This window comes from Mesoplodon mirus (assembly GCF_964341445.2).
Source record: "Mesoplodon mirus genome assembly, chromosome: 8".
Taxonomy (NCBI): Eukaryota; Metazoa; Chordata; class Mammalia; order Artiodactyla; family Ziphiidae; genus Mesoplodon; species Mesoplodon mirus.
Window position 1 is genome coordinate 2,026,615 of NC_138984.1, and position 15,612 is coordinate 2,042,226.

The 15,612-nt window shown below is 57.2% G+C and overlaps 1 protein-coding gene across 4 annotated transcripts in view; it reads left to right on the top strand.

The window, feature by feature from the left end:
* HDAC4 (histone deacetylase 4) overlaps window positions 1–15,612 on the top strand; it is a 292,563-nt gene that overhangs the window by 255,892 nt on the left and 21,059 nt on the right. For 3 of the 4 annotated variants that reach the window (XM_082630080.1, XM_082630082.1, XM_082630081.1), the window contains exons 18-22: window positions 3,361–3,468; window positions 5,549–5,604; window positions 7,276–7,363; window positions 9,012–9,131; window positions 9,856–9,953. In XM_082630080.1, coding sequence (XP_082486206.1) covers window positions 3,361–3,468; window positions 5,549–5,604; window positions 7,276–7,363; window positions 9,012–9,131; window positions 9,856–9,953 — 470 coding nt within the window. Of the gene's footprint in view, window positions 1–3,360; window positions 3,469–5,548; window positions 5,605–7,275; window positions 7,364–9,011; window positions 9,132–9,855; window positions 9,954–11,812; window positions 12,084–15,612 lie in introns of those variants that run through there. The other variant, XM_082630083.1, reaches the window with a different exon arrangement.

The following is a 15,612-nucleotide window of genomic DNA, read 5'->3' on the forward strand; positions in this document are numbered from 1 at the left end:
AGTCTGCTAGCCGTGGAGCTCCCCAGCCCGGGAAGTGCTGCAGCCGGTCACGGTCACAGAGAGGCCGGAGGACCTAGTGGACAACAAGGGCGTCTCGGCTGGAACCGCGCATCAGCCGAGTGTGAGCGTAATGACAGATCGCAGGGTGAAGCTTGGGGTCTGGATTCCGTTATGGAAATGAAACAAAATTGTTTTCTTCCTGAGTCTTTACAAAAATCGCTGCTTTGAAAATTATCCCGTCAGAAAGAGCATAAACGGCGTTTATTCATACCACGACCAGGCCCTCCTGGAGTTATTGTATTTTGTACTGTAAATAGGCTGCAATCTCTTAATGCGGGGCAAATTTTTGGCCAGACTTGAAAAGGCTTGGATTTGCACTGCCCTGCAGCAGCATGCTGTGCGAGGCAGGATTTATAATTTGCAAATGAAAGCGAAAAGGGGACTGGGCCTGGGGCCTTGAGCCAGGTGGCCCCTCCCCGGTGTGAAGTCCAGATCCAGCCTCCAGCAGGCTACCAGCGCCCACCTCCACATCCAGGCACAAAAATGCTCTGGAACACGGAGACGTGGAAAATCTCACCAAGTCGAACCCAGTCGAGAGAGGAGCCCATCAGAATAATTAGTGGGCAGTGTGACCCATAGGGTGTCTCAAGGGATTGTTCACTTTCAGTTGTTTTCTATAACTACCCCAATAGGAGGGCAGAGAATCGCAGTGCCAGCCCTCCCGCCCGGCTCAGCGTGGACTCGCCATGTCGCTGGTGCAGCCGCAGCCCTCTTGGGCCTCTGAATGTCCTTCCAGAGCTGGGGGCCAGCCCCCCGGGGTGTTGCCAGGGAAGCAGAGGAGACCCCAGGGGCCCAGGTGTGGCTGGGAGGGTGCAGGACGGCTGTGCGTCTCTTCCCCTGAAGCTACTTGAATTAACATCTAGGTTCTGTAATGGAGCTTTTAAATGCTTTTACTTTTCTTTCCAAGCCAAATAAGAGAAACTTCGGCTTTGCTCACCTCCTGAGTATTGCATTTCCCTTCCAGCCCTGCCCTGGCAGGCCCTGGGGGCCCCGAGTGCCATGGCTTCTAAGGTCCGTGGCCCACCCAGAGTGGCCACCCCGAGTGTCCACTTGAAATCTCCGTAAGAGGTCTCCCCATCCCTGTCTTCACCTGTTCTCCGTCTTTGCTACGTAGGCGATTGCGGAGGAATTGTGGAGTAGGCCCTTTGCTCTTTCCCTTGCTTCCTGCTCCTGTATTTGTGGTCGCCCCAAGCAGGGCCGCCTCGTACTTCTGGAACTCAGGGCTCCAACCCAACCATCCCACGTTGGTCCCTGGGGAGCTGGTGGCCAGAAGCTGGGGGACTGAGACCCCGAAGCAGTGGAAAGTGCCGTCAAGTTCTCTGGAGACGCTGCAGTGGGGCTGGGGGGTCTGTCCCTCACCCTGGACACGATGTTCCAGGACCTTCTGGACCCTGGGGTCATGCGGGAGGAGCGCAGAGCACAGAGATCCTTCAGAGCACGCGGAGGGTCAGTCCCTTTCCCCACCTGGCTCTGGTTACTTAGCCTAAAACCCAAATCATTGCATTTGGAGGAGAAATAATCTGCGTAGTTCTGCCCAAACCCCCTTTGGTGCTCAGGGGTACGGCCTCTCGCGAGGCCCAGGCAACCGGTCGGACCCTCCTGCCAGCTCTCGCTTTGGTTTTATTGAATTGATTCTTCAGCTGAAGCAACTGGTCCAGAATATTCTAGTTGAGTGGCTACTTCAATGAATAACGGCACAGTATTATTTAGAACAGAAGCTGGTCTTTGAACGTTGAATATTAATGCTGCGGAGAGTGCGCTAAGTACAGAGCGTTCTTCTGACATTTGGAAGCTATTTAAAGAACATAGAGGTTTGGTCATTGAAAAGAAGAGCCTGCATGGAATAACACTCCTCAGGAAATAGCTCGAGCTGCTCGTAAATGTATTTTAAATCATCTTGCTTTGAAGATGAAGCCCCAGGACTTCATTGAAAGAAATCCATCCGCACCACGTAATGATCAGGGCCTTTGTCAGGTGGGCAGGGGCCTGGGTGCTGACCCTGGCTGGGCCGGAGAGGGGGTGCCGGGCCCTCACCTGCGGCTCCGCCTCTGTGTCCGGGGCCCCGAGCGTTCAGCGCTTGGAAGAGGTTGCCATGGGAAGGAAGGTCTCACCCAGGCCCGGCCGACTGCTGCAGGTGGAAGGGCTTATTCCTCACAGCTTCCCAGAACCCTCTCTAGGCTCGGGCACCCACAGAAAGGGCACGCGAGCCCCGGGTGTGTGCGGCCAAGGCACCAGCTGCCCTGCCCTGGGGATGGCAGCCCCCTTGACCTGGAACCAGGGGCTCCTGCTTTATCGTGGCCCCTGCTCCCCGCCCCCCTGCCAGGCTCCCGCAGGAGACTCAGCCTCCGCAGAACTGACTCGTCAAGTCTGTGTCTTCTTTCCTGCCCACGTTAGCTAGAGTTTAAAAAATATATCTATCCGCCTGCCAATGCAGGGGACGCGGGTTCGTGCCCCGGTCTGGGAAGATCCCACGTGCCGCGGAGCGGCTGGGCCCGTGAGCCATGGCCACTGAGCCTGCACGTCCGGAGCCTGTGCTCCGCAACGGGAGAGGCCACAACAGTGAGAGGCCCGCGTACCGCAAAAAATAAAAAAAAATAAAAAATAAAAAAATAAAAAATATATCTAATGTGTAAGTAGATAAACCAACACACAAACAGTAGTTACCTGAAAGGTTTGTGCCACACACGTTTTTCTCTTTGACGGGGAACAGCTACCTGGGCAGGTGTGCCATCCCCTGGGCTGAGCCCCCTGGTGTGTGTCCAAGAGCCTGGATTCTCCTCCCCGCACCCGTCCACGTGCCGTCCCCGTTAACGACTCCTGTCAAACACTTGGAGCTTCTCCTTCAATTCAGCATGAAACAAAGTCATAATTTGGAAGGACCTCTAATTCTAACACTTGCTACATTTGCTTTTGCTCATTGTTAGTGTACCTCAGCTGCCGTTGCGGTTAAAACAGGAAGGGAACTAGGTCACCTTGACATCATGACTCCTCGCATATGGAGTATTTTGGAGCAACTGAGAAAAGAACTGACACCTCGGAAAGGGGTGAAAACGCAGGACGCTATCTTCCGTGCATTCACTGTTCTTTTTCTGTTTAGTAGTTTTTGGCATGTCTTCAAAAAAAAAAAAAAAGTGAGCCCGAATGTGAGCTGGGTATGTTCTGTAATTAGTCACGGAGAGACGCAGGCTCTGGTTTTAGCGGCAGAGCACAGGGGCCCCTGGCGGCACGGCCACCCGGCCGGGATGGGGGGTGACTGTGACCAAGGACGCCGGCCTCACTGCGGGCGTGATGTCTTCACAGGTGGACAGTGACACCATATGGAACGAGGTCCACTCGTCGGGGGCAGCCCGCCTGGCCGTGGGCTGCGTGGTGGAGCTGGTCTTCAAAGTGGCCACGGGGGAACTGAAGGTCAGTGCGGACCAGCGGGAGGGGTCCTGGGAGGACACAGCCCGGGGAGGGAGGGAGGGACAGCCAGCCCGCGTCGCTCGCCCTCTGGACAGGCACCTGGTGGCCGTGACGGGGCGTACGGGCGGACCCAGCTCCGTCATCACCGTTGAACCCGAGGGGACTTTTCCCACGCTTGTGAAAACACGTGTAATGATACAGCATTTCTCAAAGAATTCGGCCTCGGGAACACTCTACATTCTTACAGTGGCTGAAAAATCCCAAAGAGCTTTTGTCTTTGTGAGTTGTGTCTTCAGCCTTGACCACTCATTAGAGTTTAAAACTGAGGCTTTTAAACTATTTATTAATTTAAATATAATAATAAGAGCTTAGTCGCTCAGCTGGACTCTCATACCTGCTTCTGCTTCCGTGTCTGGTGACGTGTTGTTGAAGCACACGAAGAAAATCTGGCCTCGCACAGATGCAGAACTGGGGAAGGGGGAGTATTTTAATAGCTTTTTCAGATAATTGTGGGTATTCTTCTTTGATGCTATGCCAAAATTCAACAAGTGACAGCTTCTTGAAGATGAGTTGCAGCGTGGACCCTAAAACAGCATCAGCGAGCTTGTCCTCCTGTACAAGTAATTCCATCAGCCTCGCACGTGGAGCCAGTCAGTTATCCTGATGTTTGCACAGTGCATAGTTGTTTAGAAATAGGGGCTCACTGGATCACGTAGGTCTTCCAAATCTTGGCACATTTTATTATACGGTGTCCAAAGCATCACTAATCTTTGAAACCATGAATGTCACCACCCATCTCGTCAGGAAGGTCTTCTCAGTGCTGGGAAGAGCTGGGCCGCATACAAGTTTTCCAGAGTTCTCAGTTTCACGGGAAAGCTCAAATCCCACCCCTGACAGCAGCCACTGTCTGTCGTTTTCTTTGAGGTGACAGCCCCACGGGTTATTTACACGCCTCCCCATCTCTTTGCATGGGTGTTAAAAAGACGTCGAGGCTTAATGAAATTGATAAGTTATACTGCTTCATCGGGGCACTGACATGGAGCTTCCTTTTCGCTGCAAACGTGTGTGCCCGGGTCTCCTCCTGCCACCGTACCCGAAGGCCACCCGCCATCGCTGCCCGCTGCCAGTCAGCTCTCAGCTCCGCGGGAAGGGCACAGAGCCTTGGGGTTGCTATGCAAAGGCCCCCGGGGCACGGGACCCCTGGGGCCCGCATCCCCATGCAGAACTGCAGGGCGGGGTCCTGTGCAGGAGCAGGGAGATAGTTGGGCAGCGCCAAGCGTGCCGAGGTGGGGCTCCCACTAAGTGTGCCCCCCCCCCCCGTCCACCCCTGAGCTGGTCTCTGCAGCAGGCTGGGTACACTTCCCACGCCCGGTCAGCGTGGTCCACGACCCATGGGTCTCTGTTACAGACCGCGACCGCACAGCTTCCTGCGCTGGTGAGATCCGGGTGCCTGTCTAAACCGTTTTTATTATGGTGGCTGCAGGATGGTTTGCAGATGGTTCTTTTAAAGCATAAGTGACTCAGGGGTCCTAAGCAGGGGTGGGGGCTGAAGCTCCTCTCCAGCCTCTGAGATTTTCCTTCTAAGCGTTAGTGATTGTTTTCTGCGTCACTCAGTCCCCTGGGAACTGAGCTGCACGGACAGCAGAGAGATTCACGTTAAGGCCAAACTAGGGCACAGCATCTGTGCAGAGGCCGAGCCTTCTCAGTTTCATCTGCGTCCAGGGTTCCCGTCAAGTTGCTTCCTGGGGATGCTGGTTATGATCAGAGGGGGACCGGGGTGCCCCTTCCACTCCTACCCTGCTTCCCCAGCTGAGCAGCTCCCAGCCTTGCCAGCAGGCTGTCAAAGATAGAAAATCGGGGATGGACTCACCTTTTATCTTAGTAATTTGTGATAACCAGCAGGCCTCGTTCAGAGAAGGGACCTAGATGTCTTTGAAGTGCTTACAGCCAGCCCTGTATCCTGCCCTACGTCTGTGTGCCCGGAAGGCAGCTGGAAACCGTGTCCTCACGCACACTCTGCCTTTTCTCACTGACCTGAAACCAATCTTTTGTCCGCATCTCTCCCTTTTGGTGTCGCGCGTAGAATGGCTTTGCCGTGGTCCGCCCCCCAGGACACCACGCGGAGGAGAGCACGCCCATGTAAGTACACACGCGGTCACTCTCGGGCAGGGGACGTGCGGCATTCTCGCGCCTGCCCGTGCACGGTCCCCGAGCGGCCGGTCCAGCAGGGCGTAACTGTACGTGCAGCTCGAGTTGGTTAGGGTTGGTCCCGGTGAAGAGATGCAGGGGGCGGCGTGTGGAGGTGAGCAGGATGGGTGGCCGTGTGTGCAGAAGCGAGTCCAGAGGAGTCGTCTCGTTGTCAGGCCTGGGAGAGGGAACTTCAGCTGCCCCAGAAGGAGTTCTCGTGGTGCTTCCTCGTTCTAGAGCTTTCACAGTCAGGCCTCAGGTCTGCTCACGTGTGGCCTTCCAGCTGACCTGCTCACGGCTTGGCACCGCGAGGCTGAAGTCCCAAGGTCATGAGCACAGGGGTCAGCTCTCTGGCCTGTGTTTCGGGTCGTGGGCACCCCTGACTGTGCACACGAGAAACTGGCCGAGGTGGCGGGGTTGACGTGCGGATTCAGGGTCCATCCTGGTCGAGGAGAAGCCGCCTGGGGGCAGTCACAGGACTTGACCAGGGCAGTTGTGCGCAGAGTGGACGCAGAAAACCCTCAGCGAGCGTGATGTCGGGGGCTCGCCCTCGGGCCCCGAGACAGCAGACACCGTGTTGTGGGTCGTCAGGACGAGGGGACGGGCGGTGGCTGGGGGAATGAGCGCTGGTTTGTCGGCTGGTGAAGCACGGATGGTGCAGACAGAGCCGTGGGGAGAAGCAGGAAGCGCGGGGGCAGTGCTGGACCGGGAGCCTGGCTTTCAGCCAACGGGCGGTGGAGCCCTCGCCACCTGGAATCCCTAGTGAGGGCGTCGGGGCCGGGCTTCAGGAAGGGACCCTTCACCGTAAAGGGAGCTGTCGTCACCACCGTGTCCCTGGCCCGGAACGGTCCACGTGACCGAGGAGCGGGCACTGATTGTGGCATTTCGCTGAGGTCACCTTTCTAATTCGAGTCTGAGCTGTCAGATATTCTGAAGGGTGGGCGCAGATGGACCGAGATGGAATATGGAGGGACACGTCCGTGGAGGCCCTTGGAGACCGCACAGTTCGGTCCTGGGGCCAGCGCGGCCAGAGAGGCGGCGACTGCTGGGTCACGAGGCTTCCCGCCGGGCAGCCTACAGCCCGAAAACAGACCCACCCAGGCTTCTCATTTTCTTTGGTGATTCAGGCAAAGGGAAATTCAGGTTTAGGAGATTTTCATTTTTACTTGACTCACTTTCTCAGCTTGTTTTTCTCATTCTCTCAGAGACTCTCTAGAATCAATGTTATACATCTTAGAATATGGAAAGATGCGCAGTGAGCAAGTCAAATGAGTAACTTTGGTGTTCTGTGGGCCTCGGTGCCTCTTGACAGGTCGGTCAGTGCATGTTCTGGGAGATGTCCTGGGGGCATAAAGTGAGATGGACTCTCTCACCCTGGGAGCGCTGGCAGCCTGCACGCAGGGACCGTGTGTGTGCATGTGTGTGTGTGTGTGTGTGTGTGAATGATCAGCATCAGTTAACATTTCCAAACTGCTTGATCAGGAGCCCCGCATTCACCCCACCTTCTAGACCCTCGTGGGATTCTAGACCCTCGTGGGATTCTAGAATGTTCTATCGCAAGTTGAAGAAAAACTAATCAGAGCCCGGAATTTGTCTCTATTTCTCCTGATTCTCGCCTGCCAGGGGGTTCTGTTACTTCAATTCCGTGGCCGTCGCAGCCAAGCTTCTCCAGCAGAGGTTGAGTGTGAGCAAGACCCTCGTGGTGGACTGGGTGAGTGGCCCGTCCTTATCTCCCCCGCAGACAGTGGGAGAGGGAGGCGAGCTTTTCCATCTCCACTGGCAATGGGATTTGGGGGCCTTACCTTTCTGGAAACTACCTCAAAGATGCAGAAAGTAAAAGCCCAAACCTGTTAGGAGTCTGTTTGACAGCTTCAAACAGCCGATCCTGCCAATATCCCGGCTCCTGAAGTGTCTAGAAATAGGCCCGTGGTTGAGGGCAGCAGCCGAAGGGCAATCCTTGCAAAACCTCGCTGAGAGGCGGGAGTGCAGGAGGGGGTCGAGCCTGGACCTTGACAGGGATCAAGGGTGTGGCCCGCCCTCCCCGAGCCAACGTGGCAGCTTTGCATCACTGTCACTCCCGGTGTAAAGGCCTTCCCTGCAGAGGGGAGCCAATTTACGCTGGTTTAACCTCCTTCCCATTTTCCCATGGGAGGGGCCGCATCTGACCATCCCACTGCCTCAAAGGTAAACTCTATGAAAAAACGCTATAGAATAACTGAACTCCAAAAATAGATATACGGAGTCTTATGCTGGAGATGGGGATTCTAGGTGTTCACTTTACTCTTCTTTTTTAAGCCGTATATGGTGGGGGCAGGGGGAACATTCTCTTTGGTATTTAAGATTTATTTCATCAATTTTTTTAGTTAAAAAGATCAGGTACATTGGGTGGAATTATCTTTTATGCTGCGAAGTCCTTCTCCTTTGGCAAAAGAAAAACCAGAACACAGCCCGGGACACCCCCAAGCTCCGGGCGGCCGGCACTGGTCAAGGGGCCCTTGGGTGCCACGGCCGCACAGCGTGGACTGCGGAGCCCAGTCTTCACACGCCCGGTGCCTTGGCCCCAGGGGCCCCTCCCTTAGCACCCCTTGGGGAGCAGTCAGAGATGCTGGGCACGTGTAACAGCTGAGTGCTGGAGAAGGTGGGTGTGCCTGAAGCCCCTGCGGAAAGTGGATGATCCATCTGGTGCTGTCGCTGAACCGCGTGTGAGGGCTCCGCTGTCACGTGCAACAGCGCACAAGTGGTGTGTGAGCGCCAAGGCCCTGGTGCGCGCCCCTCGGCGGTGGTGGGCCTCAGTGGGGTCCAGCCGGTTCCTCACTTACAGCTGTCCTTCCACTTTTCTATAATGAGCACAGGCAGCTCTCATAAAGAGAGTAAGGATTCTAAGCAGTTCCCCGGGGTTTAAAATCACGGACTCGTGTGCAGCCCTCAAGTGTGCACGCTGTATGCAGCGGGCCGCCCCGCTGTGTGGTTTCAACACGTGGTCACTGCGATTCGGAGAAGCGGGTTGTCGTTCCTGTTTGGGGCCTGGCACCCCCGTCACTCCGCCCCGGGGATGGTCTCCCGTGTACCCCCGGGTCCAGTGCGGAGCAGGTGAGCGGCCACGGTCAGCGACCTCCCCGGCCCTCACCCACCCGGCTGTGACAAGAAATTGATCAAATGACTTTGCCTGGAAAATCGCAGCCTCCGGGGAAGCTGAGACACCCGCCAAACCTGCCCCATGGGGTGCCGTGCGGGCGAGGAGGACGCCACCTGGGGCATCTTCCTTCTCTTTCCAGGGCCCCAAGGGCCCCGAGCCACGGGGATCGTCAGCCAGGGCCCGAGGGCACCTGCGCTGAGTCGCCCCCCCCCCGCCCTTCCAGGACGTGCACCATGGGAACGGGACCCAGCAGGCCTTCTACAGTGACCCCAGCGTGCTGTACATCTCGCTGCACCGCTACGATGACGGGAACTTCTTCCCGGGCAGCGGGGCACCTGACGAGGTGAGCGGGGCTCCATCCTGTGCTGGGCCTTGGAGGGGGCATGAGAACAGGTGTAGCCACACCTGCAACGCAGAGCAAGGGCTCCCAGCGGGGATGGGGGGCAGCCGTCAGCCATGATTCCATCGCATGTGCCCACGTGGGCTTTATCTTGTCCAAGTACAGATGGAAAACAGGAGAGCATTCTGGTTCTAATCCAGACAGACTGCAGAATTTATGAACGGGTGAGAGTGGGGTGCCCTTGTCCTGCAGGAGAGGCTGCTGTGTGCAGTCGCAACGCATCTCCAAGCCACGCCTTTCGCTCTGTCCCTTGGGCGGGGCCATCCTCTCACCTGTCCGGTGCCACACGGTGGGCCCCGGAGTGACAGGATCCTGTGGGACACCCCGATGCCCCAGCAGAGCCCCACACTCTGAACAAAGAGGCCCCGACAGTGGGGAATCCCACCCAAGGAAAAAGGATCGTCTGCCTCTGGGTCTCCTTCTGGGAAGGAAGTTGGGAAGGACAGCCTTGCTCGCAGGGCCCTGTGGGTGCACGCTGCCGGCCCCTCCCCTGGGCAGGGCAGCCCCACACGCTCCACCCGTGGAGGGGGACGGGGGCCCTGCCTCTGAAAATGGTCCATCGTTGAAGGCAGTGTGTCCGGGCCTTGGGGACCCGGGCAGGCTAGGGGTGCACCGGCAGGGCCGCTGGGGTCACGGCCCGTGACGCCCATCTCTCTCCTCCATGCAGGTGGGCACGGGGCCCGGCGTGGGCTTCAACGTCAACATGGCTTTCACCGGCGGCCTTGACCCCCCCATGGGAGACGCAGAGTACTTGGCAGCCTTCAGGTAAGAGTCCCGGCTTCCTGCCCCTTGGGGCATTTAGGGAACAATCGGGAATTCCCTGATGGCTGCAGCTCTTGCGGGGTTTACTGTTTTCCTTTGACCTTCATCTTCCTCCGTGAGCAAGCCCCACCCCCCCCCCGCCACACGGTCCCCGGGCAGGGCCCTCAGCGCCGTGAGCATGCGCCTGCAGGGACCAACCTTTCTGTCTCTGCGTTTTGGAGGAACAGGCTCTGGGGCTTCTCCCAGTTTGCTCTTTAAGCCAAAGGTGGCACCTTCAAGTCTGTCTTCTCACCTTCTGTCTGTGGTGTTCCCGTCTTGTGCATTAAATGGAAAACAGGAATCTGTCTCGCGTCTTAACAGTAAGAAAGTGATGGAGACCGAGGCAAGGTGTCAGAAAATGTTATGTTAATGAAAAGCGGGTGCTCGAATCTGAAAGGGCTCATAATCTCCTAATATTTCTTCCAAAAAACCTTTTGTGAGATAATGGGAAACAGAAATAAATATCCCTCCTTTATTGACATAAAAATCGAGAGACGACTCCCCATTCATCCCGGTTCCTTCACGGTATGCTGGGCCGCTAGACTCGGGCTGCAGGGTGATGTTGTAAAACACAGTGTTTGCCTTTGTCATCAAATGGTGATTTCTGCTTTGATCTGGGCCAGGTTGAAGGGATTCCTGTGGCCAGAAATGGGTGCTCAGAGCATAGGTTTCCTTTTCCTGCTGGAGAAGGAGCAAGTGGCCTGGGGGGCAGCACCTGCCCAAGTGCGGGTCCCAGGGGCCCTCGGGAGGAGGAGAGTTCTGTTTGGTGGCGAAGCCGACAGACCTCAGTCTTTGTTAAAAGCACCATGTCTGCACCAGGCATTGGAATCCCATGAAGTTTCCAGAGGCCTTTTCTCCCTTTCTCTTTGACTGCGTGCTCTTGTTGTCCTGCATGCAGGCATGTGTGGTGTGTGTATGTGTGATGCACACGCCTCTGTGTGGACACGTGTGTGCCTGCGTTGGCGTGTGTGTGTCTGTGGGTGCGTGTGCACGTGTGCGTGTAAGCACAAGTGTGTCGTGTCTGGCAGATGAGATTCCAGCAAAGGACACACCCGTAAAAGTTTGGCCGAGGACCCTGCCTCATGCTGGGGGGCGGGGGTCACGTGACCCCTCGCAGCATCTGCTTTCCTCATCTGGAAACTGGGTCCTGGTCCCCAGCCTCAGGGTGGGTGTCCGGGTCTGGTGATGCAAAGGCCTGGCCCCAAGGGTGGCTCGGCCGACATGAGGCCTCTTCCCCAACCACTTAGTTCATAGAAATAACGGCTCAACAGTGAAACTGCTCCAATAATGAAACTGGTCTGTGCAAATAGGGCAGGAGGTCCAGCAAGTCCATCACCTCCTTAGAAGGCCTGCCCTGATCATCACCTGGCTCGCTTTTTCCTCTGATCTCAGTGGTTTAATTTTGTTGTTTGTTCTTCCTCTTGATCAGATGTAATGTAATGTTGACCTTTGCCCTCACTTATTTAGGGGAGAAGGACTCCCCCAGACGGATACCACATCTGAAAGCTGCTCATATACATAGTTAAATATCAGCTTCAGGAAATCTGAACCCACCATCACTGGTCGGGGTTGTCACTGCCTGTCCTGAGATGCCCTCCGGCCACCAGCACTTTGTCACCTCCCCCAAGAGAACCGGCCCTCTTAGGGGGCTTCCTTAGAGGTAAAGGGTCTGGACTCCGTGTAAGAGGCATAGATAGAGCCCGAGTGAACTCTGGGGCCTCGGGGGACCCAGTGTCGCTGAATTCTGGTGAAGGCAGAGAAGGAGGGGCTTTCTTTAAACTGTGGATAAAAGCGATAAAAGTGGTGGTTCTCTCTTCCTTCAGGCCAGGTTCCGACTGGATCGGTCCCCAGGGCCTGACTCAGTGTGCACTGGGCACTCTGATCGGGGCAGAAAGGCCCGCACCCGGCCCAGCGGGCAGGCAAGGCGGGTCCCGGAGGTCCCCCCACCCCCCCCCACCCCGCCAGCTTTGAGATGGACCTTTCACTCTTGAGTCTCTGTTGACATTCCGTTTTAGTCTTCTGCCAAGCGTGTACATGATGGTGCCCTATCAAATGAACTTTGTAAAGCTCAAATAGCCTCTTTGAAAAGGAAAATTGTTTCAGGATTTTTTTTTATTGATTTTAATGTAAAGTAGCACTTTGAAGTTTACAATTTATGGTTCCCTGGGCATCGATCGGATGGGGGAAGGAGGGTCAGGATCCGTTTTCCCTCCCTGTGCCCCGCTCCCTGGGGGCCCCAGGACATGCGTGCCTTCATGCTTTCCAGGCAGCACCTTGTGCTCAGACCCACGCCTGCCTCGTTGCATTTCAGGAGATCAAGCCCGAGATGAAGAAGAGATAAGAAAATTGCCATTAATGAAATCCAGAGGCAGCGGCACTTTCTCCTGGGCTTGGAGGCTTGTAGGAGAAAAGGGAACCTTAATTCAAACCAGCCAGGCCAGTGGCTTTGAAGTTTGCTGAGCAGGGCTGAGGCCTCCGGGCCAGGAGATAATGATGCACTTTTCTTAACCCCTCACTTACCTGCCGCCTGGCAGTGCACAGAGATAGAGCTGGGATTGTTCGTGCTCTTAGGTCGTAGTTTGGGTTTAAATGCGATATCATAAAGGTTATCTGAGATGGCACTGAAGCTGGATATTCGAGAGTGGAAGCTTTAATCTCTTAGTGAGTGAGAGTTGCCTTTAAATTGAGCAGCTGGGCAGGTTCATTTCATTTACCCTGACCTTTCCGGCCTGGCACGAAGGTTGAGGCTCTTTTGTTTCTTCCATAAGTTATGTTTTGGGTTTTTTTAACATTTTTTTTTCTGTTGTGCTAAAACATATATAAAACATATTGTTTGAACCACGTGCGGGTGTACAGTTTGGTGGCACTGGCTGCATTCACGATGGCGTATCTGTTCCAGAAATGTTGTGCCCCGAGGGCCCAGCTCTCACCGCTATGAAGATATTGACTTGAAACCTGCTAGAGGCAATTCTATATCTCTTTAAGGGCATCCACGTCTTTTCCTATGTAGAGAGTTTGTCTGAGGACATTCTGCAGTGATTTTAGAAGCAAAAACATATTAGCTAAAAACTCAAAAGAGTTTCACAATCCCGTGTTCAGCAAGCCATCACTGTACCTGCATAAAAGGGGGCACATGTGGTACCGTCCTCGTGGGTGGCTCTAGAGCCCCGAGCAGGTGAGGCGAGCATGTGATGATGGAGTGGGGCTCACACCTGCCCTCAGGTGAGGGAGCTTCCCGGCCAAGCCCCGGAGGAAGAGCCGGCATGGGGTGTCGGGGAGGGTGACGTGCCCGCAGGAGCAGGCCTGACGGTGGAACCCGCCTGTCTGACTCCGACGGTTCTGGAGCCTTCAAGGGCCTGGCCTGCACGGTCACCAGCAGTCTCGCAACAGCTCGGTGACAGGCTCTGTCCCAGGAAGGCGGGACCACGCTGGGTCCCCTAGGCGAGCCCAGGAAGGATGAGGGCACCTGGCCGGAGCGGGGAGTAAGGCGGGGGGGTCCAGCGAGGTCTCAGGACACTGGCGTGGGAGGAGGGTGGGCACACCACGAAGAGAGCCAGGAGGAGCGGGCTCCAGGTGGGGTTTGGGACCCTCAGCCTTAGCAGATTTTCACGCAAAAAGCCAGAAAGTGTTCCCAGTCTGGCAGCTGGGCGGCCACTGGCAACCCAGGAAGGACAGCCTGGGTGGTGGTGGGGGGGGGGGGCGGACAGAATGTTCTGGGTATGGGTTGTGGGGAGAAGAGACAGTAAGACTGTGCTTCCAAGGAAGCACCTGCTTGGGGAACAGGAGCTGGGGGTGCAGGCGGGCAGGTAAGCATCCCCGTGGGGCGGCGGGAGAGGCCCGGGAGGTGCCTGGTGAGTCGCCCCCCGTCGAGGTCCTGCCCGGCCCTGCAGAGACCCGCTCCTCAGGCTGGGGTGGGTCGCGGGCCCCTCGGCAGGCTCACGGCCTCTGGCATTCATTCCCAGGGCACACGAAGGGAAGGGGTGCTGAGTGCTGTGGGCTAAGGGAGCAGTGAGGGGGTTGGGTCTGCGTGCTCTGAGAGCCTCCGTGCCACCCGTGTGAAGGCCCGAGGATGGTGCCTGGCGGGGGCCGGAGGCTGGGCGGGCACGGGGCCTCCTGGGGGGCTACGGGAGGGACCTGGAGCGCAGGGGCGGGAGGGGGCAAGAGTACATTAGGGTCTGGAGTAGGCATGCACCCACCCCCCCTTCCAGGAGGCTGCAGGGGCAGGGGGAGGAGCGTCCCCACCTCAGCAGGTGGAGGCGGGGCGAGCCGAGTGCGAAGACCCCCGCGGCCTGTGGGGCAGCAGCTCCGGAGTGGGAGGGGGGCCGTGGGCAAGGGTGGCCGGGCCTAGAGGGGCAGGAGCAGGGACGGCGTCCAGTGTGGACGGGCTTCAGCCTGCCCGCCACGTCCAACTCTGTCCCGACAGGCCGTGGCGTCACCGTCTGGGCAGCCGGGCCAGGGCAGCTGAGCTCCCGTCATCACCGTCTCTGTTCTGATTCTGACTCGCAGCAGAGTTCGGCTGCTTGACGAGCAGGTTGCTCCAGCCACTCGCCTGGCAGTCCTGGTGGAGAGGACGGGGTCTTGAAAGGATGCGGGGGACCCCAAAACAGGGAGGTTCAGAGGCCACGCCTACCGTGCAGGTGTGCGGAGATCCCAGATCCCAGAGGAGACACACCTGCCCTCGCCCTGGCCCTCAAAGCAAGAACTTGCACAACGTACAACAAAAGGAAGTTTTCAATGATCAAAATGCTGTGATTATTGCAACTGTGTTGTCAGGTACCACCCAGGCCACAACCTCCTGTAAAGCCAGGTCTGGATTCAGGGTTCCGCCACAGCCGGTATCCTCTGCCTGGTGCTTCCAGCTCACGGGCGCTCTCCCGGCTGGGGATGCTTAACTGCGAGACCAGCCGAAAGCACGGCAGTGAGGGAGGGGGCCTGTGTGGGTGAAGCTTCCAGGGGCCAGTTTGTGTGGACCATGCCTCCGGGGCACTTGGAGGGGCAGCTGGGACCCAGGGGCAGTGACCCGGCCTGAACCCCGGCTCCGGTGGAGGCCCCGGCGTGGGTGAGCACAGCCCCCAAAGACAGCGCCTCGGCCCGCTGGCCACGCCAGGCTGTGTGCCCCCAGCGGGTGCGGGCCACAAGTGTGGTGGGTTTTGTGTAGGGCCCTGGTTGGGGGATGAATCGAAAGTTCCTTTCTTTCTAGAAGTTGAAGCAGAGTATTGAATCAGCTCTTGCATTTAGATTCCACTGTGGGTTTTGGAGATGGTGTGTTGGTACGCCCCATAATCTGATCACCGGAGGCTATAGGGTGGCTTGTGGCACCACCCTATGACACAATCCGTAGCACCACCTGGCACTGCCACCTTCCCGGAGCGGCCCTGGCCGGTTCGAGCGGGAACTGGCTCGTCAGCGACATCCGCCCCGTCACCCAGCCCGCCGTGCCCGCCTGCCCCTCAGCGGAGGCCCAGCCCAGCTTTTCTCCGTGGCAACGTGGCCCGGCCGGCGAGCTGAGGACTGAGGGGAGGGCACAGTGTGGTGTCTGGAGCAGAGGCCGCAGGAGCGGGCCCAGAGGAGGCCTCAGGAGGGCGACGGGCCGCAGCTGCACATGTGGTCTGCACGGCTCTGC